This window comes from Euprymna scolopes, chromosome 10 (assembly GCF_053919585.1).
Source record: "Euprymna scolopes isolate OS-2025 chromosome 10, ASM5391958v1, whole genome shotgun sequence".
Classification (NCBI taxonomy): Eukaryota; Metazoa; Mollusca; class Cephalopoda; order Sepiida; family Sepiolidae; genus Euprymna; species Euprymna scolopes.
The window spans coordinates 61,041,642-61,069,517 of NC_136491.1; the positions used below are offsets into that span (position 1 = coordinate 61,041,642).

Sequence of the window (27,876 nt, forward strand, 5' to 3'; positions counted from 1 at the left end):
CCCATTAGAACTGGAGTTATGACCATTCAAAATATCAACAATGTCACTGGACATTTTGCCTTCAGTCAGTCCTATTCAAATGCATATAAGCTTGTGACTGAAAATGGTAGGAAATTTGCACAATTTACAGACTAATCCATCTTTAAAAAGCTATATCTTCAGATCTTTTTAAGATAATATGAAATTTTGAGCATGTTATCTTATTATATTCATGGTATAATATTAGGTTCAGTTGGCATTATTTACAACAATCTCACTTGGTAACTTGCATACTAATTAGCATATTCCAGTTTCATTTTAACAGCTTTAAGTAGAAACATCATAGAAACAGCTAAGAAAAATGGTAAGATCGCAACCGGGAAATCCAAAATGTCACCATGACATGCTTCAAAGAAATTATAAACAAAATATGGCTTGTAGCATATCAAATTAAAGGAAATTTTGTACAGATTACAATTATAATGTTTTTAAGTACATTAAACTAATTAGTATAATTAATTTATCATCATGCGAATATTATTTTGATGGTTCTCATTTGTCATTATTATGCTGTGAAAAGTCCAAGATGGCAACCAGGAAATACAAGATGGCCACCACGACACAATTCAAAGAAATTATTAACAAAATATGGTTTGTAGCATATCAAATGAAAGGAAATTTTGTGGATTACAATTATAATGTTTTGAAGTTCATTAAACTAATTAGGATACTCGTTTCATTTTAACGGCTCCAAATTACCGTGACAATTATCAAGTGAGTTTCTACCACTATTTTGTATAATTTTTTATTTTTAAGTCATTGTTGAGACTTCAAGAGACATTGCAGCCATTTTTTCTTGTTCTCATGTAACGCTCAACACTACTTCTTTTTTTAACACACAAAAATTTATTGAGGTAGGTAGAAGAGTAACTTGCCTTTGGTAACATTTATTTGTTATATATTTGTTTTTTGACCACTTTTTTATACCTCTGTGGATTGTAAAAGAAACCCAATAAAAGTTATTCTTTTACTTCACTGAATAAGTTGTCTGTGTGTTGTAACTAATTTAAAAGCATGGTCATTGTCAGTCATTCCTTTTCAAATAATTTATTTTTAAAAAGTATTCTTTTCCTTATGTTTTCTAAATAATAACATAAAATGAATACTTTGTAAGTTAGTTGACAAACGTTTTGTTAACAGATTTTTTGTGCATGTCTCGGCACACAAAAATTCTCATGTTTACATGGGGTTGTCACTACTTTTATCTACTCGTGCATAATAAGTTTTTTATCCAATTATTTTCAAATTTTAGGATACAAGAAATTAATATTTTCGCTATCAAATAGCGTTTATACACAATTTCATTCTTTACTTATCTTTGTACTACAAAGTGTCAATTTTGAGATATTCTAACTTTTGACTGGAAAGACTTACATGTGTTAAAATTCCGTAACAAACACGATTCTTTTCCCTGATTAGCTAAAACAACTGGAAACGTCGTTGATGGATACAATTTCCACTTTGAGTATTTATGTGAACACACTCCGATAGCTTAATTGCAAAAAGTGATCTACCGCCAGCGGACATGCTATGCTGGCATGTTTCGTCGTTAATAGTCGAATTTAAATAACGATTTCTTTGAATCTAAAAAATCACAACAAAAATATTAAAATACTATTTTAAAGTAAATTTTATTGTGAATTCAGTTATATAAGTTTTATTTTGATGGAGGTAGAAGAAATGTACTTGTAGAACTGACCTGAGTCACCCCTAAAAGCCAAGAATTCGGACGAAAATAATACCATTCACCAAGAAATAATAGTTTCTTAGTCCCTCTCTTTCTCTTTCTCATAAACCGGACACAAACCAGGAACTCCTTTCCAAAGTCCCTCATCATCTCCCTCTCCCTCTCTTTCTCCTTAACCAATTCCTAGCCAGCATGGCAGGTGAGTAGGCAATACACTCGAAACCAACGAGACATATATTGCCGGTGAACAAGAGGTGCACTCACTCCAAAGGCAAATAAAGTTCTTTCCTTTTAAAAGGTTAACATTTGTATTACTTTTATTATTCCAACAACAACTAATGAAGACAAGTGCCAGCCAGTGTTACAACACTATAAGTCGGAATACAGCAGCCAGACAAAAGAACAATGCAACCTGACAAGAAAAGAACAAATATTATCCGAAATAAAAGGAAATGAAACACAACTGTTGGAGAATTCAAGAAAATGCAAGAAACATTTCAACTTCGCATCGTCATCGTTAAAAAAAAAAAAAAAAAAAAAAAAGGAACCTTTGACGTAAGTAAAACAAAAACTACATTTTTTTCCTCCTTTCTTCATTTAAAAAAAAAAAAATGTGTATATATATATATATATATATATATATATATATATATATATATATATATGCACACATACACATATACACAACAACAACAAAAAATGGAAGAAGCCTGCTTGCAATGCTTACTACATGGGAACGTTATTTTAAAGTGTCAATTATGTAAACAAGATTTTTGTCTCACAATTTCATTATTTTCGTACGATGAAAAAATTTTTAAAAATTATTACTAGTTTATTTTACCCTTCTTTTAAATGGTACAAAAATTATATTGATAATATTAACTTATAATAAAGTTACATATGGGGTATATTGATAATATTAACTTATAATAAAGTTACATATGGGGTAGGGGTAATTCTGTGGTGAATTTGGGAGGTTCCTAGGTGTCTGTTATTACTATTACAAGAAACTCTCTCAACCACTAATAGCTATGGCTAATGATACATTACCTGAAAGTACTTTGTTCAAACTCCTTGTTCACAGGGAACATGAGTTGAAACAGATACATTGAGGGTACTGCCACAGTTACTGCAAGGAAGGTGGGCTCTCTCTACCATGCTAGAAAGTTACTTATGCCTGAAAGTATCCTGTGCATCTACAAAGCCATTATTTGCCCATGTATGGAACATTACTGTCATATTTGGACTGGTGCATCTGATCTGCTACTAGTCTCTTACTCCTGGGCAGAGTTAAAAGAGTTGCCAACCAAATAGGTCCCAAACTGTCAGCTAGGCTTCAGCCTCTCTCCCACAAACCAAATGTTGCATCCCTCTGCCTGTTTTACAAGTATTTTAATGGTAGATGCTCTGACGAAGTACAAGCCCTTGTACCCCCCGCCCCGACATAAATACCCTAACAAGCAGCAAAATCCACAGATGCCAGAAAGCTGTCGACCCTAATAGTTTCTACCCTAATAGTTTCTTCCCTAATAGTTTCTACCCTAATAGTTTCTTCCCCCAAAATTACTAGACTTTGAAATTCCATTCCTGGTTCCTGCTTCCAACTGACATGCTTCTGTACCGACATGCAGAAGTCCAAGTAAACGGACATCTTGCTGCTCAACTCCCTACATATTTTCCCTGCAATTTATGTCCCAGATAGTAACCCCCTACATCAAATTGGCACTGTGCCTTGTTTGGTTAAAATGAAATAAAAAAATAAAAATTTATTGATCAAAAGATATTGCAGGTTCTTTATGGTTTGATGGGGCAATTTCGTTACAGTGCTTGCACTGATTGCGTTTTTCCTGCAATTGTGCTCGCATACAAGGCCAAAAAAAAACGTTGCTTGGCATTGCTTCTGTTAAGTTTTGAGACATTGTGTTGAACAAAGATGGCGGCGTAGTTCAGATCAGTAACCAAGATGGCGACCAAGAATCAAATGCGGTCCGTGGCGTAGTTAACCTCTTAAGTTCTGAGATATTGTGTTGAACAAAGATGGCGGCGTAGTTCAGATCAGTAAACAAGATGGCGGCGTAGTTCAGATCAGTAACCAAGATGGCGGCCAAGAATTAAATGCAGTCCGTGATGTAGTAAACGGCGAACTGATTGAATCCAAAATTCGATAATTTTTATAATAATTTTACAACGTTTTCATTGGTTGTTTAGCACAGCCGTTATAAAAATGATTGGCGAATCCATTCGTCTCATACCTCCATCAGAAGCAAAAACATTTTACAGCTTCTCATACTGTTGACCCCCTGGTGAGCAACATGGAGTTGGCCGATAAGTTCGCGACGTAGGCTTTTTGGAATTAATATGCGGCCTTCCTTGAATACTAGAGATTGAACCGTGTATAGGTCACTTCGCATATTCCAGAATTCTCTAACATTTGGCTGTAGAAGATCCTTGTGTTCAGGGAATCCCTTTTCTATTGTTTCCACGAGGTTCAGGTATTGATGATCCATCGTGGCTTCTTGCTGTGCGTGCCATCTCGATAGGAGATGTTTCTTGATTGTATCGGGATTCTATTCCAGCTTGCAACACTTCTTCCATACTGTCCGATTCAGCTGCTGCGACTTTGGTGGTAGGTGTAGGGATACGGGACATGGCATTTGCTCCACCATTGGCGTTGCCTGGTATTGATATGGCCCTGAACTGGTACATCAGGGTCTGCTCCCTGATATCTAAAATCCTGGGATTTTTTATTTCGTCCAAGCTGTGATCATTGAATATCGGCACAAGGTCAATAGCAAGTATCAGGTGTGGGCAGCATAAAACAAACATTTTGCAGCTTTCCAATCCAAACTTTATAGCTACAGCTTCCCCTTCAATTGGTGCATACCGGTTTTCAGCAGGTCTAGTGAATCGGGAGCCAGCATATACAACTTTCCAATGTCCTGGCCCACAACAGTGGTCCATTGTGGACGGGCATGCACAATGTTTTTGGAGTAGGGTAAATCCTATTCCTGCTTGACTCCAGTCTGTAGTCAGACATGTTGGGCGATTTATTTCAAATGTTCGAACGCCATCCTGGATGCTCTCTAGGATTGTTTCCTTGGATTGCTGGAAGAGTTGTTCCAATGTATCGTCCCAGTAAAATCTGCTGTTATGTTTCAATATTCTCTGAAGGGCGACATGATGGGTGCTTGGGCAAACGCATATGAAACTTGGTTAATCAGACCAAAGAAAGATCTAATTCCTGTAATGTTTGTCGGTGATGGGAAGTTTCTGATGCCCTCAAGTAATTTTTAAGATGGTTTGTACCCTGTTAGGCTGATGCCGAAGCCAGCAAACTCTACATTGTCTTTTGCAAATTGGAATTTTTCTGGGTTAAATACTATTCCATTTTCAGCACATAGCATGATGTATCTAATGGTGTGCCAAAAGGACAGTGCCATATCATCATCCCACAAGATAGAGTTGTCCACACAACGAGCCACACAAGGGAAAACTTCTGTAATGGTTTCGAATCTCTTTGTGTAACCATCATTGGATGCTTGGAAACCTTGGGGGGGGGGCTCACAAATACCTGTATCTGCCCCATTTTGTTATGAAAGTGGTGGCATCCCGTGCTTTCAGAGCCAGAGGAACACTATGATATCCGTTCCAGGCATCCAGAATAGTTTTATTTTTTCCTGGGGATATCGTGTTGACAAGATTGAATGGAGAGGGTGTGTGGTGTGTTTCTCGTCTTGTCGCTGCATTTAAATTTTGGAGGTTGACCGTTCTACGTGGGCTGCCATCTTTTTTGGGCACTGTGATCATTCTCGAACACCATGTCGTTGGTATCCCTGCTGGCACAGGTTCAATGATGTTCAGTGCTACATCTGCATCAAGCTGGGATTTGACAGCCTCTTTTCAGTGGTGGGGGACAGGGATTGATTTGTGAACAGCCTTAGGTTGGTGGTTGTCAAGGAATGTGATAGTAAGCGGTTCTCTGGTCATGGTCTGCAATTTCTGGTGCTTACATGTATTAAACGCACAGCTGGCAAAGTGGCATTTGATCCAGCTTTCTATCTCTCCTCGATATTCAGGTGTGCCGGGAAATGGCAGCTTGTCTGGTAGTGGTGGGCATGGTGATCTGTATGGGCATCCGCAAGGGGCTAACACTTGGTCAGTTGGTTTGGGGTCCATCTTCGTTGTGGCTACCAGACTACTAAGTTGTGCTGGAAAGTCGTTGTTGATAATTTTTATTTTTTTCAGGGCTGTCTGTGATATATATAGGCCCTTAACCTTTAACCTGATATATATCAGCTTCGAACATGCTGCCTTACCGAGTAACATTGTGGCAATTAAGGCCCCCATGATGGGCAGGTTGTCATCATTAACGGCACATAACTGGTGCCTAGTGCACAGCAGATGTTCAGAAGTGCACCCAAGATTGTTTAATAAATCTACAACAGCTGTACTTGTCTGAGCTCCAGTGTCTGCCAAAGCGGGCAATTGGACGGGTTGGTGTTTCATATTTGTATGTCTGAATCGTCCGAGGTGTTGGTGGGCCTTTGTATCTAATGTGATGGTAATATTTAAAAATGGAGGTGGCTCTGGTCGGCCTAGTGTGAACTTGTTATTGGTCCATGCGGGATTCCCTCTTCTTCCTCTAGTCATTCAGATTGCACAGTCATCACTTGTGTGATCTCTGCTGGTCAGAAGTGATTTGATGCTCTGGCGGTAGATTCCAGAGTCAAGAGGCGTCTAGTTAAATCATTCAGAGTTGGCAGGGACGTAATCTCTGCTAAAATTTCGCTCTGGTGGGAGATGTCCCGTAATCAGGCAATGATTTGAGATTTGATCATGTTCTCAGAAAATGACATTGCACATTGCTGGTTGCCACAAGTGAAAGCGCAGAGCATCACTTGTGATTTCAACCGGGAAATAAAAGATGTGATAGTCTCCCCATCACTTTGCTTCATTATAAAGAATTGCTGACGGTATACTTCAGGATGGACGGTTTTCACTGTGATGGATTTAATATATTCTAGCAGTTGTTCCTCTGTGGTATTATTCAGGGCATCCGGACCAATGAAGTTGAACAAAATTTCGTTTACAGATGAACTGCATGCAGCTCATAGCTCATTTCAGATTTCTGTGGGGTCGGTTAGTTGTGTCATCTCTTTATAACGAAGGCATGCATCCTTAAAAATGACCCATTTGTTGTCTGACGAGTCAGGTTCTATCACAGGTCACTCGGGTTTCACTCGTGAATGGCGCGATAATGAGGTGGGGGCATGTTGCTCGGTGGGCAGAAGGCGTGCCATAAGGTTCGTCATCTGTTCTTGCATGTCAATTTGTTGTTGCATTTGTAACATGAAAGAAATTGGGTCGATTTCTGTGTGTTTTGATGAAGCTTCGTTTGGGTTAGACATATTTGTGTTTAACTAGTAGAATATCAAAGTGTATAGAATATGTACAGTGACTGGAAATAAGTGGATATTAAAAAAACCCCCAAAAAACAAAGAAAGAAACAAATAAAGTTTACCACGCGGTGAGGGTACGTCCTTTATCGTATGTACGTATTTTCAGGTTTCTTATTTAGGATGTGTCATTGTATTTTTCCCTTGTTTTCTTCTTTTTTTTTTATCCGACTCCTGACACCATGTATAGTTATGAGGGAAGGGCCTCACTCATAAGGGAAAGACAACAAGACATGGTAGTTAATCTCAATAAGCGACATACGTGTGTACCTTTCTTTACTGGGTCCGCACTTAAAGTGCTTTTCTCTCTCCTTTCTGGAGAGCTCAGGTCAAGGGTACATAACTCAGTATTATGTTTACATTGTCAAACAATAAAGAAAGTTCTTCAGTATAACTTGCTAAACAATACATGAAAACAATACTGGAGCTTTAGTCCCAAGACTGTCATATTATTTTCTTCTCAAACACGTGAAGTTCTTGAGTATGTATATAACCTAACCAATATACTTAAGATTTTGTCGATCAGTATTTTGCTCTTTTTGCTTGCGTTTTGCTTTTTAATTTTGTCTAATCACTCAAATTTCAGAAATTCATTTTATAGATTAATCCACAAAACATGCATTAAAAGTTGTGCTTTATTATAAACTAGACCACCCGTAACCCGTTGGGTCAGTACGTTATATTAGCTATGGAATTCATGTATGAGCGTGACACTTGTGGCATAAAGAAAATAGTTTTTTTTTACATAACAGAAGCATTTCTATGAAAGTATATTAAAATGAAAAAAGAATATAGATAGATTTCTATGAGTCGTTCTGTTTATTATAATTGTTATTTTTTTTTAAATTACAGTCACTGAATTATAAGTGGTTGGTCATACTTATGCACTGAACAGGTATCATAATCCTTATTATAGTTAAATTCAAATTTTGATATATCATCTTTTAAATGAAATTGTTAGTTGAAAGTACAGAATAATAAAAAAAAACACTCTCCACATGTTAATAATGGCTTTTTAAATAGAAAATGAAAATAAAATGTAACTTTTTTCATTTAATTTAAGCAAACATTCAGTACCCATTGTGTAAAGGAAAACACTATTTAATGTAATAGAAATGTGTGCATTTACCGATTCAGCTTTCCGTTTGGAAATGTAAGCAGACGACTTTAAAAAACATGGGAAGAAGAAAAAGAAATTTTTTTGTAATAACGCCCTCTAGTAAAAAGGTCTGCATTAGTTAAGGGGGATAACTCTATCCAGTTTTACATCGGTTACCTTTTTCTCTCTCTCACACATACACGTAACTATTTCTCGCGTACGTAACGAAAACAGAGGGAGTAGGAGTGTTGAAATCTATGAGAGTGAAAGTGAGAGGTGTTTTCTTTGAAACTGCGACAGACTTCACGAAGTTGAATGTTTTTAGCCGTTAAAAAAAAAAAAAAAAACTACGGTTGATTTTATAAAATTATTTATTTATAATGACATGAATTAAAGATTTCTCGCGTACGTAACGAAAACAGAGGGAGTAGGAGTGTTGAAAAAAAACAAAAAACTATTTGATCAAATTAAATGAAATTGTTTGTATTAAAAGCGATATAAAAATTCCGGAATTGGAATAACGGATTGAAGACGTTGCTATTTACGCATGCGCAACCGGATGTTGAAAACCGGAAATCTGATTGCAAACATACAAGACCCATAGACTTTTAGTATTATATAGATTGATCTAATTTGCTAGAGTTAAAAGTTAAGTTTTATATTTTTTCTTTATCATATCTTAAAACAAATGCACTTCAAATTGCCCCCACCCCCAAAGAAAAATCAGAGCTTACCTGTAATGTTGTCTGCTCAGTTGTTTCGATATGGGCAGAGACGGTTTCTTTTATACATTCAATAAACTGAAATAGAAAACATAAACAATGAGAGATATAATCTATTATTGACTGCAACAATTCCACATTGGACTTTACGATTGTGCCTATATTTTTTCTGCATTTACACCATAGAATATCCTTTTTTAATCTTTGCTTCTTTTAGGTTTTCATCCAAGCTTTTTAATAGCAAAATTTAAGACTACTTATAAATCTTACTTTACTAAAATCATTTCCTTTGATGAGATGAGCCATTTGTTGAAAATCCATAGATTAACCCATTACCTGCCAGCATCCCATTAATGGGACACTAAAAATATCTACATGTATATCTAAATGTTTCCCTTTATTCCACCACTTTTGGAATATAGACATTTGTCATTCATTCATTATATGCTCTGTAATTACAGTGAGCTTCTTAAATAAGGATTGGTATATATAAAAAGGAAATAAGTGAATACTTTATTCACTTATTTCCATAGAAAAAAAAAAAAAAAAAAAAAAAATATATATATATATATATATATATATATTAGCTATTGGAACAATTAAATTGGAATCGGAAATAGGAACTTTTTGGAGTATGGGAATCAGAAATATCTGAACCTAATTTCCGATTCCAAAATGATCCTTATAATTTTTTTTTTGTTGTTGGGGGAAAAAAATGAAACAAACACAAATTCATTTATTTTTTTTGGAGTTCATTTATAACTTAAAACTAAGAACCAGAACCACAAAAGGAGGTTATAAATCCCATTCTCAGATTTAATATTGATTCTCAGAGTGTAATTTATTTCAATTACTGCAAACAAAGTAAACATTCGGGAGTTAACTATTCCTTTAGTTAACTTTTTTGCATCTATTCGCTAAACCTTTATATACCTTTTCTCAGGGAGTTTACACTTAATTTCAAAAAGATTTAAAATGTTCTGGACAAGATTTTTCAATGCGTTGGGTAAACACAGAAACTATTGTTTTTTCTAGAATAGTTGATGTTTTATTGTATTTTTTTTCACTTTCAACACAAGTGAAAAATATCTCAATCAGTTCATCAACATCATGCATAAAATACATAAAACAAAAACATTTAAAAGTTTTCCAAAATAAAAAGGAAATTATATTTATATTTAAATGTTGTACAGTCACGCGCGTGCAAATAACGAACCATTACTCATTTTAATTTTCCCCGTGCATTTTGAAAAAAACAATCTCTCAGCAACGGCACAATTTCAAATACGCCTACACACTTTTCTTAAAACAACAAAAGTAAAAATAACCTATGTTTGGCGGACGTAGTCGAAAACAGGTTACGTGACACAACCAGCCAATGAAAAAATTAAGACATAATCTTTTTTACGGATTTCCAAAAGCGAAAATATCAGCAGAAGCTGTCCCTTTCTGGACCCAGCCAAAAACGTATAAAATAGCCGGCTACGGAGACATTTCAGCTTTCTCTTCCTCAGCTCACTTCGAGAAACCATGAGAGCATGTTTCTCTTGTTCACGACCTCGATGCCGCCAACGTTGTAAACATCACATGCATACGCCATGCAGACAAAGAAACTACTTGTGCACACAAGCATTCATCCTGCACATCTAAAGTTAATAACAACAAAATCACTCACTTCTTGAATTTCTTTCCTTGTGGGACTTTTTAAGCAAGGCAAACTTCGCCAGATACACAAACCTTAAATTCCTTTTTTAATAGCCTTCACGCAGGACTTTCATCTAACATTTCTAGTTACAATGACGTCTAAAGGACTCTCACCCATTGGACTTTTTGTGATCACCTTATTGTTTTTGTAAAAATAAATGCAGTGCATTTAAATCAGAAGGAAGTGTTGTTTGTTTCATTCCTTTTTTTTATTATTTGTTTGGGGCGAGGCAATTTAATCTCACTTAAATTTGTAATATTTGCTTATTGGTTGTTATAACTGACAAAGTGGATGCAAATATTAGCTTGAGAGGAATATTTTCTTTCCTTAGTTTTTACATACTTTTAGAATTCTGTGTCTGTTCTTCACAGGACACGTGTGACAACATAGAAGCCTGGAGACTGACTGTCCAATCCTTTTTAGGTCAATCATCGGTCAGAGAGAGAGAGAGAGAGAGAGAGAGAGAGAGAGAGAGAGAGAGAGAGAGAGAGTGTGTGGGTGAGCGAGCAGCAACAGCAGAAGAGAAAAGAGAATAGATTTTTGGGTATCTTGGTTAGTTGAGTTCTTTTAGAGAAAGAGAGGATTAAAGAAACAATGTCTTTTCCTCATGGTAGTAGTATGTGACCTGAGGTCACTTAGGTTCACTCCTACAATACTCTCCTACCAGATAACGGAGTGTTTTTTTATTTATTTATTTTTTTAATAATAAAAATATTCATTATCTTTTTTCCATTTGACTCTCCTACCAGAGTTTGTTGTTTTTATTTTATGTTCTTGTTTCATGTTTCAGGCGGTAAAATATTGGGCTCTTTATTTTTGTTGGTAGTTGTATTTTGTGTACATTTTTGCTTGTTTTCAATGTAACGTTTTAAACGATCTATTGAAACTTGTGTATGCGTGTTTGGGTTAGTTTCTATAAGGAAATATTTAAGTGTTCGTTCGAGTACAGTGTAAGGACCTGAATAGGGGGCTTCTAGCGGTTTTCGAATGCGGTCAATCCTTATCCAAACTTTTTTACAGGTTTGCAGTTGATTTGGTATGTAAGATTTTTGTGTTGATTTTTCTGTTTGAAAAGTCAGTCAAGTCAAATTTTGCCATGGTTTTATGTAGTTCTTTGGTAAAATTTTGTGTGAGTGTTTCTGGATTTTCCGAATCTATCATTAGGTGTGCCAATAACATTTTTGCACCTGTGACTGCATAGAAAGGGGAAAAATTAGAGCAGTTGGGCATACTTCGAATTCCAAAGGAACAATTGGTAGGGCTAAAATCCAAGATTCTTTTCGGGCCATTATAGCTGCTTTGATAGTTCTGTGAGCTCTTTCTATAAGTCCGTTGCATTGTGGGTGATACAATGTTGTTCTTAACCTATAGAATCCGATAATTTTTGATAATTCCATGAATAATTCACTTTCAAATTGTATGCCTCTATCTGTTATGACATGAAGTGGGACACCAAAGCGAGTAATCCACGTATTTACAAAAGCTTCTGCAACAGTTTGTCCTGTAATATCTGCTATGGGTTGCGCTTCTATTCATCGACTGGTTCGATCTATGCATGTTAAAATATATCGACATGGATTGATGTAAGGATTGTTTGAACATTTTGCTGGTGGTAGAGGTCCAATTATGTTGATGTGTACAGTGTGGAATCATGACGATGGTATTTCCAACGTTTGTACTGGCGATTTTGTGTCTATATATTTTCGCCTGTTGGCAAGCTGTGCATGATGCACATAATTCTTTGATGGTTTTATCCATGTTAGGCCAGTAAAACCTAACCTTAATCATTTTTATAGACGATTTTATACCTGGGTGGGACACTGAATGCAAACTATCGAAGATGGATTTCCGTAGTGTGAATGGTACAAAATGTCTGGGGGATGACGTTGATATATCACACAACACGAATTGATCTTTTCCTGATATTGTATATTTTTTTAATTCTGGGAAGGACTGTATTTCAGTATCTGCTGTTTGGGCGTCTGCAAGTGCTGGGAGGTCGTACATGTCGATCTGTATAGCAAGCGTTGGGTGTGATAGATAATCTGTTACAACATTTTGATCACCCTTCACATGGACAATATCTGAGATTAATTCTGTGATTACGGCTAGTTGCCTTTGTTGCCTATCCAATTTTGCTGGTTTTAAACAGTGAAATGCGCTGCATATTGGCTTGTGGTCTGTTAGAAGTAGTCAGCATCAGACAAGGCCAAACTATTTGCCAAAAACTTTGCAGCTAATTCTACCCTATGTGACAAAGGCCATCAACTCCCCATATTTCCTCCTATAACACAGAACACGCTAGGTAACATACAAATATCTGTGCATGAGGTCGCCAAGCTAATCAAGAACCTTGATTCCAGTAAAGCAACTGGCCCTGACGGCATCCCAATTATAGTGTTAAAAAAGCTTCAACCAGACCTTGCTCCCATACTTACGAAACTGTTTAAGCGTTGCCTTAAGGAGAAGTGCTTTCCGACTCCCTGGAAAACCTCATCAGTATGTCCTGTATTTAAGAATTCAGGTGATAAGTCATCTCCCTCTCAGTACAGACCTATAAGTCTCCTGTGTGTTATGAGTAAGTTGCTGGAATCCATATTAAATAGAGAAATAGTCAACCACCTCAGCAGAAACAACCTTCTTAGTGACACACAAGATGGTTACCGTTCTGCAAGATCTACCGCTAACGGTTATATCTCACAGGATTAGTGAATCTCTTGACAAAGGCTTCCTTTCTAGGGCAATTGCTCTTGACATATCAAAGGCCTTCGACAAGGTATGGCATAAGGATCTACTTCACAAGATTTCCAGCTACGGTATAACTGGAAATGTTTTCTCAATCATTAAATCATTTCCCTCAGATAGGCTCATAAGAGTAGTGATCGATGGACAAAAATCAGAGGCCTGCAGTATTAATGCTGGAGTCCCTCAAGGATCAATCCTGGACCCAACTCTCTTCCTGATCTACATCAATGACCTCCTTAAACACATACTTAAATCATTCGTTGACATCTATGCTGATGACACGACCATCTACGGCAACACATCAAAGGCTGTAAATGACAAAGTTCTCTCTGATTCTCTCTCCTCTGATCTCGAGCATGTGGTTTAGTGGGGGAAGACGTGGCTGGTTACCTTTAATGCATCTAAAACCAAGCTCCTATCTTTACATCATCAACGCTCTGATCCCCATCTGGCATCAATTGAAATGGATGGCTCTCGTCTAGGAGAAGCCCCATGTTTTGCCAAGCTTCTGGGTTTGTCATTTACTCCTGATCTGAAATAGAACACGTACATCAAGTCTGTTGCCAAGGTCGCTGGAAAGATGGTGGGATCCTTCTACCGCTCAAGAAGATATCTCACTACTGATGCAATTCTCTATCTATATAAAAGCCAAGTACGTCCAAGGATGGAATACTGCTGCCATATCTGGGCAGGAGCTTCTAAAAACAGCCTATCTTGCCTTGACAGAGTACAAAATAGACTTCATGGCTTAGTGGGGGATGCCCTTTTCTCTACCCTGCAACCTCTCTCCCACAGAAGAGACGTTGCGAGCCTATCCTTGTTTTATTGTTATTTTCATGGCAGGTGCTCATCTGAACTCCAGTCTCTGGTCCCCCCCTCCCTAATCTTTCACGAAAAACACCCGTCTGGCTGAATCCACTGTGAAAAATTTCCCCCACTCTTTATCTGTGCCTAAATCAAGACGTGGATTCCATGAACAAAGCTTCTTTCTTAGAATTGCATGCCTGTGGAACTCTGTTCCGTCTGCCTGCTTCCCACCTGACTACAACTTGGATGTGTTCAAGTCCAACGTTAACAAATTCCTAATGAACCGTCCTCTTAAGTAAACACTTCATCAAATCTCCACACTAACGTACTGTACTTGCAATAACCCTTATCCCTGGGTGGCTTCCGGGCCTTGACAAGTGGTGACCACCGTGTAAAAAAAAAAAAAAAAGTACTTCGCAACTTTCAATGAGGTGGCGAAAATGTAATACAGCCAAATAAGCTGCTAAAAGTTCACGGTCGAAAGTAGAATATCTTGTCTGTGTTGCTGTCAGTTTCTTTGAGAAAAATCCTATTGGTATAGGGCTTCCATTCATGACTTGATGTAAGGCAGCATCTACTGCATATTTGCTGCTGTCTGTGACAAGTTGATGCTGTGTGCAGCTTGGTTGAGGATGGGGTAATTCCGTTAGCTTACCCAATATTTTAGTCATGGTAGAGGAGAATTCTTTTTCTAATGTATTCAAGGTGATTAATCCTTTCGGTGTTAGTCGCATTCTCTCAGATAAAAGAAAAACTAACTTTGCAAATCCTGGTATTAATTTTCTGTAAAATCCTACCATACCAAGAAATCTGCATAGGCTTTTAGCATCTTTAGGGCACGGAAAGGATTCTATTTCTTTTACTTTATTTGCAGTTGGTGTAATTCCTTTTGAGTTAATTTTAAAGCCTAAGAAGTCAAGGGCAGTTACGTTGAGAATCGATTTGGAGTGATATTTTGAGATTGTTTTCTTGAAAGATTTGGAAAACTCTGTCGATATCTTTTTTATGGGATTGTTCGTCATTGCTGAAAATATATATGAAGACACAGTCGATATCTCAAAAGATTCTGTCCATATATCTCTGAAAGGTAACCGAAGAATTCTTTAATCCAAACGGCATAAATTCATATTGATATAGTCCCATTGGGGAAATAACTGCAGTTTTTGGAATATCATCTGGGTGCATTTTAATTTGATGATAGGCTGAAATTAAATCAATTTTTGAAAATCGTTGTTTATCAGCGAGTTTAGTAGTAAAGAAATTAATATTAGGGATGGGGTATCTATCACTTTTAGTGATACTGTTTAAGGCGCGGTAGTCTCCACAGCAGCGCTATCCTCCACTCTGTTTAGGTACTAGATGTAGTGGGCTTGACCATTCTCTGTCTGAAGGGGTTATTACTCCTTCATTTATTAGTCTCTGAAATTCTTCTTTTTTTTTTTTGTAGCAGTCAGCTTTTCAGCAGACAGTTGTCTGGATTTAGCAAAAACTGGTGACTACCTGTGTTGATTCTGTGATAAATACCGCAGTAGTTATTGTTTTTGTTGGTGTGAGGAGAGATAATTTCTGGATACTATCTAAGCTTGTTTTAATAAATGTGTGTATATTTGCTTCATTTATGACCACATTTACAGGAGCAGTAGTGTTTAATAACAACTTCTTTTTAGTGGTTGTTGTTGAGTCATAAATTGTCCTGTTTTTGCAGTCAATAGTGAGGCCAAAGTTATATAGAAAGTCAATTCCGAGGAAGGGATTGGTGATTTCAGCGACCACAATGTCCATGAAAAGGTCCTTCTTAAGCTTGGTATTGCAATCTCCAGATTAGCTTAGCCGTGGCATTTTATTTTCTCTCCGTTGGCAGTGGTGAGTGATACTGGTATTGGGTATAACGTCATGCCTTTTAACGCGGACGTCGGTATTATTGAGAGGCTTGCACCAGTGTCTACTATAAATTGTAAAATTGTTGTCCCTAATCTTGCTTTGATTTGTAGTAGCAGTGAACTCAAGGGGACTGACACGGTTCGCGCTACTAGTTTTCCGAGGCTGTTGGTGGTGGTGTGGGTGGACGCGAGCTTGGTAACATTTTGATGTTCTGTTTCTTTGGCCATTTACACCACGGTTTGCAGGTTCTTGCCTGCTCAGCAAAGTAGAGGTGCGCTCTGCATATTTTAGTTTTTTGTTCTGGGAAATAGGGTTTTATTCCTATCGGTATACGAACATTTTTATTCCTTTCTGTGTGCTGCTGCTGAGTGGTGAATGCTGTTGCTGTTCCGTTCATGTTATTTAATAAGGGCATTAATTCGTCCGCTAATTTTCCAAGTTGGGATGAATTTAGTTCTTTTTGAGAGGCAATGACAGGGAAAATTGTTGCAGGTAAGGCCTGAAGAAATTTATGAGGAACAATTTTTTCGCCGACACCTATCCTTTTTGCTATAGAAAGCATCTCCTGTAAATATGCTGATGGACGGCCTGTTATTGTGTTTGTAGACATTAACTTGTCTAGCAACTCAGGCTTCGTTCTTTCATTCGCTTCAATTAAGGAGCATTTCAGTTCCTCATAGTGCTTTTCGTTTAAAATATGAAGCGGTATTTTTGTTACCACCTCTGCAGGCAGAGCTGATATGACCGTATAAAATTTTGTTGTTGAATTTGTAATGTTCCACAGATGGAATTGCACTTCCAGAATGGAAAACCAGCCATTCACTGCTGTTTCCATGAATTCCGGTGGTTTTATTGTAATTTGTTGTAAGGAGGCTTCTTCCATTTTAAATTTTTTTTGTGTATGTAAAAATATATTCTAGTATTTTTCTTTTAACCGAAGAAAGGTAGAAAAAAATATATAGTTTGTTTTACTTATGTCGAAGGTTCTCTTTGAAAACGTTTGTGATGTGAAATAACAGTTACTTGTAATTTTCCTGAAAACTCAAAAAAGTGTTTCTTTCCTTTCAGTCCTGGGTAAAATTAGTTTGTTTCTTGAGGTTGTAATGTCCTTTTTGTCAGGTCACCATTGTAATATTTGTTTATTGGTTGTTATAACTGACAAAGTGGATACAAATATTAGCTTGAGAGGAATATTTTATTTTCTTAGTTTTTATATACTTTTTGAATTCTGTGTCTGCTCTTCGACCTGGAGACCGACTGTCCAATTCTTTTTAGGTCAATCATCGGTCAGAGAGAGAGAGAGAGAGAGAGAGAGAGAGAGAGAGAGAGAGAGAGAGAGAGAGAGAAAGAGAGAGAGTGAGCAGCAACAGCAGAAGAGAAAAGGGAATAGATTTTTGGGTATCTTGGTTAGTTGAGTTCTTTTAGAGAAAGAGAGGATTAAAGAAACAATGTCTTTTCCTCATGGTAGTAGTATGTGGCCTGAGGTCACTTAGGTTCACTCCTACAAATTTCTGACCCCCACTACAACATATATGCTCTCCCGTAAAATGAAAACTGAGATTCAGGTGTTTGTTTCTGAACCTAACAGAACAAAAAAAAAGAGAGAGAGAGAGAAAACCAAATATGTAACAAATAACTGTTATGAAAGACAAGACTCTTCTACCTACTTGGATATGCTTATTTGTGTTTGAAATTATTTTAATGGATTTTTTAAAATTCAAAACGAACTTAGTGTAGACTTTTCAGTTAGAATAAAAAAAATGTCTGCCTTATAATGCACAATAATCATTGATAATTGCTCACAATCGAAAAATAAAAAATGCTGGTAGAAACACAAATAGATTTCAACAATCAAGCAGAAGTGTTATGTTCGACCAATATTTTGTTTAATTTTCGAAATTTGAGTGATTAGACAAAATTAAAAAGTTAGAATGGTTCGGAAATTATCATTTTACGTTAAATTTATGTGTGAAACTGTTTTCTTATTGAAATTCTAAAATATTCTTTTTTTCTTTCCATCATGTAATCATCTAAGAAAAAAAAAGGAAAAAAGTAGAATCCTATTTTGGAAGAGTGATTTAACTAAAGGTGTTAATCTATTCCGCGCCGCCGCTATCATCATCATCATCATCATTTCTCTGTATCTTTTTTTCTTTTTACAGTAATGCACATCAAGACAAAATCTTTATAATTGCGAGAAGGTAGGTAGAAGGCAGGAAGGTTGACATCAACCTCTCCTAATGTTAAGAATGGTTTTCTAAATAAATGCCCTTTTCTCTACCCTGCAACCTCTCTCCCACAGAAGAGACGTTGCGAGCCTGTCCTTGTTTTATTGTTATTTCCATGGCAGATGCTCGTCTGAACTCCAATCTCTGGTCCCCCCTCGCCAATCTTTCACGAGAAACACCCGTCTAGCTGAATCCACTGTGAAAAATTTCCCCCACTCTATATCTGTGCCTAAATCAAAACGCGGATTCCATGAACAAAGCTTCTTTCTTAGAACTGCACGCCTGTGGAACTCTGTTCCGTCTGCCTGCTTCCCTCCGGACTACAATTTGGATGTCTTCAAGTCCAATGTTAACAAATTCCTAATGAACCGCCCCCTTAAGTAAACACTTCAGCAAATCTTCTCACTAACTTAATGTACTTGCAATAACCCTTATCCCTGAGTGACTTCCGGGCCTTGATAAGTGGTGATCACTGTGTAAAAAAAAAAAAAAAAAAAAAAAAAATAGTAACATTAATATGTAGTAATGTATTGGGACAGTCTGTGTTAACTATTTTGTTCCAACATTGTTTTCTTGTTTTACATACTGTAACCTAATAGCAACATTGGATTATGTAATTTAAAAATAAAGAAGTTTAAATTTTATTTTTCAAGCTGAATCAAAACATAGCTTGTTTTGGTAAATTTTCAGATTAGGTCCACTTCCACAATTTTCTTTTAAATGACGACTTTTATAGGTTTTCGACTATGCTGATGTTGGAAATTGTACATGGAAAGGGGATTACCTTAAATAACTCATAATTACCTTAACTAAAGATGCTAAACCCATAACGGTTTGTTAGGTCCTTGCAACTGATTATTTCAAATGTCCATTAAGGGACATAGATTAATTGTAATTAGTATTAGAAAAAAGTAATAGATACCTATTCCTTTTTCTTTCTTCCCTTGGCAGTGTGTTGGAAATTGTACATGGAAAGGCGAGCCTTATTGGTTGAGGCGCTGAATGCCATGGTTTCTTTTTCAGCCCTTTGGACCGCTAGAAAACTTCCTGCGTGCGCAGTTTTAAAACTCACAGACATTTTTGCCCTCTTTGCAAAAACTCTGCCAGGGTGTGGACGCCAAAAAAACTATCTCCCCCAAGGGCAAGCCTCGAGGTCAACCGTGCTTGGAGCACCATTCCGTTCCGTTTTTTTTTTCTTTTACCAAGTATTTATTCCTATTATGATAGGAATTTTTAGACGAACATTGTCTTTCCTAGAACTCCGTTAATTGGAGTTTTATTCATCCAGATACCATAAATAAATGGTATCTGTTCCCTTTTACCAGAAGAAAACTACCAGACTGTCAGAGACACGAGAAATGGGCATATTTTTCGCAATCCTACCGAGGAAGACTGAAGTTCATCGGCGCAGGTAAGACTTGCTTTATTCCATTGTCCTTTTTTCAGCTCTCTGCCGAGTTCTAAAGCGTGTGAGGAAATTAATTCTCACATATTTTATTTTGCGAAAAATTTATGCTGATAGTTTCTATCTTTTTCGTTTTATTTTGCTAAAAAGATATGCTAAATAGTTTATATCCTTCTTCATTTTATTTTTGCAAAAAGGACCTAAAAATATTTAATATTTCGTTCATAATTTAGCTTGTATTTACTTAGTGCATACTCTTTAATATTTTCTAAGGCCGTTTTAAAATTAATTGAATTGTCACTGAACTCATGTTTATAAATTGAGTAACACTTAACACTAGCTAAATGTTTCTTGAATGAATTAACCCCTTTCTATTGTGGAAACTTTCTTCACTGAAAGGCAGAGGTTAACAAGGATTTTGCAACAATGGTTTGTTGCGACCTGTGACTAGTTAAAAATTGTAGAACCTTGTCGGTCTGGTAATAAGGGTAACGATTCAATTTCCTTCAACTCCAATCCCAAACTGAAATCACAACCAAAATTCAGTTCACTCCATCATTTTTATAATCCAGTTAGCCAATCAAATAAGTTAAACGTAACAACTACCAATATAAAAAGAGTCATCACCCACACAAAAGATTTCTGCTGCCACTCTTCCTGAGAGTCGCAGGTAAGTGCTTCAAGTTTTCTCAATACTATAAAAAACAAATGTGTTAAAAAAAAAACTTACTTAGCAACCTTGAAAACTTAACTAGGTCAGGTTTTTTTTTTTTGCGAAGGAATAAAACGTTATTGACTTGTTGTACTAGAAAAACATTTCTTTGCGTTAATTCTGATTTTTATAACTATAATTTTCCCAAAGTGTTTTTCGTTTATCCAAGAGTTTGACAGCAAATTTCATGGGGTCGTAGGTCAACATGAGGTTAATTCCACGTGGTGACCGGGCCGCTGTTTTTAATGTAAACATTTTCTGCGAGTCTGGGTTTTTGCTGCAGACCTGGTATTAATTTATAGACCAAAAAAAAAAAAAAAAGAAAAATTTTTTCTTTCGGTTATTAAATTTGCATTCTTATCTAAAATTAAGATTGTTTGATTCAAGGGATTAGAATTCACCCCCCCCTCCACTCTGTTCTTACATCTCACACAAAACGAATTTGCCCGAGCTAGATAAGTCTTTTGGAACCAACTTCTTTACAGAGAGTTCTACTTCGGGTTTTATTATTGCCCATATATTGTTCCATAAGTTCCCTGTCAGTGTTAGAAGAGAACTAACGTCCAGAACGAAGGAATGTTTTCCTACGTTTTTATCTATTATGGCTAATTTCTTTGACATCATAGATTTTTTACAGGCAGCGCCATTGAATGCTAAAAAATGCAAATATTTTGCTCCCAATCCGCCACCTTTTTCTTCACTTGAAGTCAAATCTGATATGGCGGCCAATTCTACTGATAGAACGGTCAAACTCAAAAAGGGTTCAGATGCCCCAAAACTTAATGATAATGCTAGTTACCAGCACAAGTTTTGCAAATTATGTAAACTAGCAGACCACGCCGTAAAGGACTGCACCAAGTATACCTCTTATGATTTAAGGGTTTTGCAAGCTAAAGAGCTCCAATTATGTATTAGATGTCTGGGGGGCCATTTGGAACATGAATGCAAAGGGAAGAAGGGATTTCCTTACCTCTGTTTTACCTGCGGATTAAAAACTCACTTTTCAACAATGTGCCCCCAAACTTCAAAATCCTTTGTTGGAAAGACTTCCCTTACTGAAGGCCAAAACTGCCTATTCCCAGTAATCAGAGTGTCCTTGAAGGCTAAGGGCACCCCAGTTGGTTTTCATTGTATTTTGGACACTGGAAGCCAAAAATCCTTCTTTTCCCAAACTATTTTGCAGGAACTGAGAACTAGGGAAGAATTAGTACCTAGGCCACTTACCATGCCTATGAATACGATTATTGGTACGAAACCTATGAATCTCCAGGAGCTCGATATCTCCATCAAATTAGGTAATCAGAAACCTTTCCTTTTGTTGCTCTGTTCTCAGACAGCCTTAACTTGAAATTTCAAGTGGACAGGTTCGACGAAATCATGTCCAACATTACGGAATCTGGCTTTTGTCTCTGCCATGGGTACAGAGATCTAAATGGCAAGGAGCTACATAGCCTTCTCGGGCTAGATTTAATTCAACACATACAAAATTTCCGTATGGTTGAATGTATTAATGGCACTGCGTGGAAGATGTCCAATAGAATTATTCCTTTGCGAGATGAGCGTAATTTTTTGAAGCCTGAAATAATTAAAACTCACAATGAGTTGCCTCCCTTTGAGCCAGTTTGCAATTCGTTACCTGCTTGTTTCACATATGTGGCAAAAGCTGTGAAAATGAGGGCTTACCATTCAAACGACCTAGGTGTGCATGTGTGCTTTGTCATCGCTGCGAAGCTAGGATAAGAAAAGAATTCCAAGATGGCGCCGACGGCCTTTTGTAATGGTATGATCTCGGAAACTCTCGCAAAATCTCGTGCATATATGCAAATCAGTTGGTCTTCGACAACTATAAATTCAGGCTGTTTTGGAAGGCAAGGGCGAGGAAAGAACGGCCGGTTGGTAATTGTGTATGCTGGATCGTGTTGGTGGCATGTCCCTGTGTCTGTGTGTGTACTGATCGAACCGCTTTCCTGTCCCTTGCACTTTGGACTTTGAATTGGTTTACATTGGACTTTGAATTTGTTTAGATTGAACTTCAACTTCAACATATTTGGTGGATAGTATGTTGAATCCTATCCCGTCGTATTCGGACTCCTTGGACCCCTTTTTTGAAGAGGCTTCCGTTGAATGCGGTATAGAGAAATTTCTTTCCTTGGATTCCATATCGACGAGAACGCTAAATTTTCTTCATATGAAGAAGCAAAGATAGAGGATTTTAAGAAAACCGCAGTGCTTAAAGACGGAAATAATTATGTTGATCTACCGTGGGACTACGATAAGTTGGCTCAGGTAGATTCCAATTATGTACCTTCTCTGAGAATTATGCAGAGAGTGGCAATCTCCTTGGATTGTATGATAATCTCCTTGGATTGTATGATAAATATCTACAAGTGTTCGATGACTATGAAAAATCGGGCATCGTCGAACCTTTCTCTGTTACTCCTGGTGAATACGTCAAATATTGTTGGATTCCTCACAGAACCGTTTTTAAAAAGGGTCTTCGAGTTACCACTAAACTTCGCCCAGTCTTTAATTGTTCCTTAAAAAAGAAGGGTGGAGTTTCTATTAATGATGCAGCTTATGCTGGCGTGAATTTAACAGCGCAGCTGCTTGACTTGTTATTGGCCTTTAGAAAAAATAATTATGTCCTCTTGAGAGACCTCCGCAAAGCATTTTTGCAAATTCGCCTGCGCACTGAGCAGGACAAAAACAGATTTTGTTTTTTCCTCAAAATTAAGGAGAAATTGTGCACATATAGGAACAATTCTATTATTTTCGGCTTCAATGCCAGTTCCTTCATCTTGAGTTACATTCTCAAGCTTCATGCTGAGAGATATGACTGATGAATTTTCATCAATAATGATATCCAACTTTTATGTCGATAATTTGGTCACCACTGAACGAGACTATGAATCTCTACTTAAAGCGTATAATACTGTGTGCAAAAGATTAAAGGAGGCAGCATTTGATCTTCAGTCCTGTAATTCCAACTGCACTGACTTGCAGAAACAAATGATAGAGGATGAATCTATCTATCACTTCTCCTCTCCCTTCCTTTGAAAAAGTCCTGGGGTACCGTTATTCCCCTAGCCTAGACACAGTCAGATTGAGCCCTGTTGTGGTAGATGCCAAAGCCAAAACGAAACGTGCGATCCTTTCCTAAATTTCTAGCCTTTATGATCCCTTGTCATTACTACTTCCAGTTACTATACAAGGCAAAGTACTTGTCAGTCAACTATGGAAAGACAAACTTTCATGGGATCAAGAAATTCCTGAAACCTTTACTGCCTCTTGGCAAGCCCTAGCCAAACAATTGAACAAGCTAGGTGATATAGAGTTCCCCTGCCATGCGTTGGTGGATGACTGTCTGATGCAACTTATGTTTTTGTGATGCATCTAAGCTCGCTTATGGGTTTTCTCCATATGTAAGACAAGGGTCACAATGTTGCCTGTTATTTGCCAAGGCGAAAGTGGCTCCTAATTAAAAGGAAGACCCTTCCTACCTTGGAACTTTTAGCCATTTATCTGGCCCTTAAAGTAGTGCCTAATGTACTGGAAGCATTAGGAACTATCACTGTTAATTCCTTCTTTCTAGTAGCCTTACCTTGGGTCTTAAATGGGAAAGGAACTAAAAACATCTTTGTAGACAACCGCGTGATGGACATAAAAAAATGCTGGATGAATTTAATCTAGAGTTCCAAGTTCTCCCTCGGTTCAGATATGTTCCTTCGTCCAAAAACCCAGCAGACTTATTAACTAGAGGGCTTACTACCTCTAAGTTTGAACAACTGTTAAAATTTTGGGTACACGGTCCCAACTGGTTGAATCAACTGGCAATTGACTGGCCAGTGTCTCCTTTACCTTGCCTTAATGACATAAACAAAAAGGTCATTTCTTGTATGTTCTCCGATGGTCCTAGCACTGGTGAGAACTACTTGTCAATAAATATCACCAATTATTCTTCACTGCCCAAAGCAATTAACGTGTTGGAGAAGGTATTGAGGTTCTGTGATAACTTAAAACACCGAAAAACAGATACCAATCATAGAGCTAAACTACTGCTCTTTTCTTATATGCAAGAGGAAGAATATCCATTTGAATTGGAATACTTGCGCCAGCCCTCTAATAAAGCTGTCCCTCCAAGAGTATCTGCTCTTGGTTTGTTCCTTGATAAGGACGGCCTGATGCGAACAAGAGGTCGTATTCAGAATTCTGACATTCACCCCTTTGATGTCAAGTTCCCTATACTTCTGGAGAAAAATCATCATTTGACTGAATTGGTTATCAAAGAAGCACACCTAAATTGTTGCCATCTAGGAACCAACTCAACTCTTGCAAAGTTGAGATTGTCTGGGTTTTGGATCCCTCAAGGAAGGCAATCGGTGAAGAAAATTCTTCGCTATTGTATTATTTGCATAAAACTCCCTCAGGTTGTCAACTGCCCAATCATCGGGCTAATTTTATTCATCCTTTTCAACAGGTGGGTGTTGACTTTACCGGTCATTTTTTGGTAAAGCAGAATGACGAAGATGTGAAAATGTATGTCTTATTGTTCACCTGTATGAGCTTGCGTGCAGTGCATCTGGAGCTTTTACCAGATATGAGCACCACTTCCTTCATAATGGCATTTGTCAGATTCACCAACCAGTTTGGGGTTCCTATGCATGTTTACTCAGACAATGCGAAAACCTTCTTGGCGTCCAGTATCTTGTTACCTGAAGTATTTGTCTCTGATGAATTCAAAGAGAATTTCAGATCAACTACCATTAGTCATCTCACCATCTCTCTTTATTCAGCTTGGCATCGGAGTGCATGGGAGAGAATGATTAAGACGCTCAAACAATGTTTGAAGAAGTTATTGGGTCAAAAGAAAGCCTGCTACTTCGAATTTTTTACCATTCTTTCAGATGTAGAAAAGGTGATCAACGATCGACCACTGACCTTCTGAAGCTTCTGAAAGAGGTCTCAATATTTTAATGTCCAATCACTTTCTACAAACCGGGTATAGTCCTCGTTTGTTGATAAGCAGTCATGGATTGGACAAATTGTGTCCTGATCCCCCCAGTCGGGCAAAACTTCTGCAGTCTCTAAAATTGAGACATCAATATATCGAAAGATTCCAGAAGATATGGCACAACGATTATTTGTTGTCCTTGCGAGAGGTTGATGCCAATATGGTGAGCGATAGACCTCTGAAGGTGTCGGTGGGAGAAATCGTTTTGATTAAAGCACCAAATAAAACCAGATCCTTTTGGAGTCTAGGCAAAGTGCTCAGACTCATCAATGGGACTGATGGTAGAGTTCGTTCGGCCTGTGTGCTGAGAGACGCTTGCAAACAGGTCCACTCCCTAAAACATCTGTTTCCCCTAGAACTAAAGGTCACTTCTGTGCCATCTTCTACAGAATTCAAAGAGGAAGGGGGTCCTTTCTTCTGTCCGACTTGTTCCGTCGCAAATGACGGATCAGCTCCTATGGTGTGCTGTGATGCCTGTGACAATTGGTATCATTTCGACTGTGTTGGGGTGAGTCAACAGGATACCTTGAGGGAATGGAGTTGTCCGAATTGTTCAGAAAACTAAAAATTTAACCTTCTCCTTCCTTAACCTCCATTGTTGCCATTAGACTTACGTTAAAATATAATTTTTAAAATTACTAATATTGGCAACCTATAAAAGGTAAATTGTTTATAAAACTAACTCGTAATTACCTTAAATAACTCATAATTACCTTAACTAAAGATGCTAAACCCATAACGGTTTGTTAGGTCCTTGCAACTGATTATTTCAAATGTCCATTAAGGGACATAGATTAATTGTAATTAGTATTAGAAAAAGTAATAGATACCTATTCCTTTTTCTTTCTTCCCTTGGCAGTGTGTTGGAAATTGTACATGGAAAGGCTTGGTTGAGGCGCTGAATGCCATGGTTTCTTTTTCAGCCCTTTGATTGGACCGCTAGAAAATTTCCTGCGTGCGCAGTTTTAAAACTCACAGACATTTTCGCCCTCTTTGCAAAAAACTCTGCCAGGGTGTGGACGCAAAAAAAACTATCTCCCCCAAGGGCAAGCCTCGAGGTCAACCGTGCTTGGAGCACCATCCCGTTCCGTTTTTTTTCTTTTACCAAGTATTTATTCCTATTATGATAGGAATTTTTAGACGAACATCGTCTTTCCTAGAACTCCGTTAATTGGAGTTTTATTCATCCAGATACCATAAATAAATGAATCTGTTCCCTTTTACCAGCTTCTCCGAAGAGAAGCAATTCAACACCTCAAGAAAATTTCCAGACTGTCAGAGACGCGATAAATGGGCATATTTTTCGCAATCCTACCATCGCCGCAGGTAAGACTTGCTTTATTCCATTGTCCTTTTTTCAGATCTCTGCCGAGTTCTAAAGTGTGTGAGGAAATTAATTCTCACACTGAATACGAAAATCACATTAAAATTTTGCAGAAATAAGTAGTTATCGAGATATAAAAAGTTATATTAATGCATTGTATTCTTTGGCGGACATCTTTTTTGCGCGCTATAAACAAATCTACTCATGTATGACTGACACTGCCACCTACCGGAAACACTTTTCTGGGATTGTCCCCTCCCCTCCCACTTAGCGGAAAAATCCACTTTTCTGAAACTGAGAACGCCCCTCCCCTTCCCAAAAAATGGTGCCCGCAAAACTAAAAAATTTTTTGAAAATAAATTTAATGACTCGTTATGAAGTTCTACTCATTGCTCTGACTTACAGTCCATTTCTTTCCCGATGTGTCATGTAATTAGAACTCCCTCTTAAATTTATTTTTGTTCAACATTTTTTCTGTTAAGATGAAGTCTGTAATCTATGATCATCGTCGGAAAAAAAACTTAGGAAAAAGGTGAAAAACGTGGATTTTTAAGGGGTGGGCAATATTGTACAGGTCCGCCAAAAATCCACTTTTCTGAGACTGACACTGCCCCCCACCCCCAAAGAATTGATCCTTTTTTTTTTGTCTTTATATCTCGATAACGACTTGCGTCTGCAAAATTTCAGTGTGATTTTCATATTCAGCATAGTTGAAAAACTATAAAAGTCGTCATTTAAAGAAAATTGTGGTAAATAAAATAAAAGAACATTCAAATTTAACACTCACCTTTAAAATAACTTTTATTGGTTTCGCGTATGCTGAAATCGAATATCACATGTAGATATCGTTTCTCCATTCGTTGGGCCCTGTCAAAGCGATCATGAAATTCTGTTTGGAAATTCTCTCAATGCCCTCCGAACATACGGCTCCAAAAATAAACATGTTTTGGTACTATAAACAAATGTATTTCTCCGCGACCAACAATCCACAAATTTTTATAAAATTGTGACATAATCGGGTTTTCGACTATGCTGAATACGGAAATCTCATTTAA

The 27,876-nt window shown here is 37.3% G+C and overlaps 1 protein-coding gene across 4 annotated transcripts in view; it reads right to left on the bottom strand.

The window, feature by feature from the left end:
• Positions 1 to 27,876, bottom strand: part of LOC145286008 (glutamate--cysteine ligase regulatory subunit-like) — a 329,284-nt gene that overhangs the window by 215,075 nt on the left and 86,333 nt on the right. For 2 of the 4 annotated variants that reach the window (XM_080134608.1, XM_080134606.1), the window contains exon 2: positions 9,016 to 9,081. The exons of the other annotated variants lie outside the window; for them this stretch is intronic. In XM_080134608.1, the coding sequence (XP_079990734.1) occupies positions 9,016 to 9,081 (66 nt within the window). The remainder of the gene's footprint in view (positions 1 to 9,015; positions 9,082 to 27,876) is intronic. 4 annotated transcript variants of the gene reach the window in all.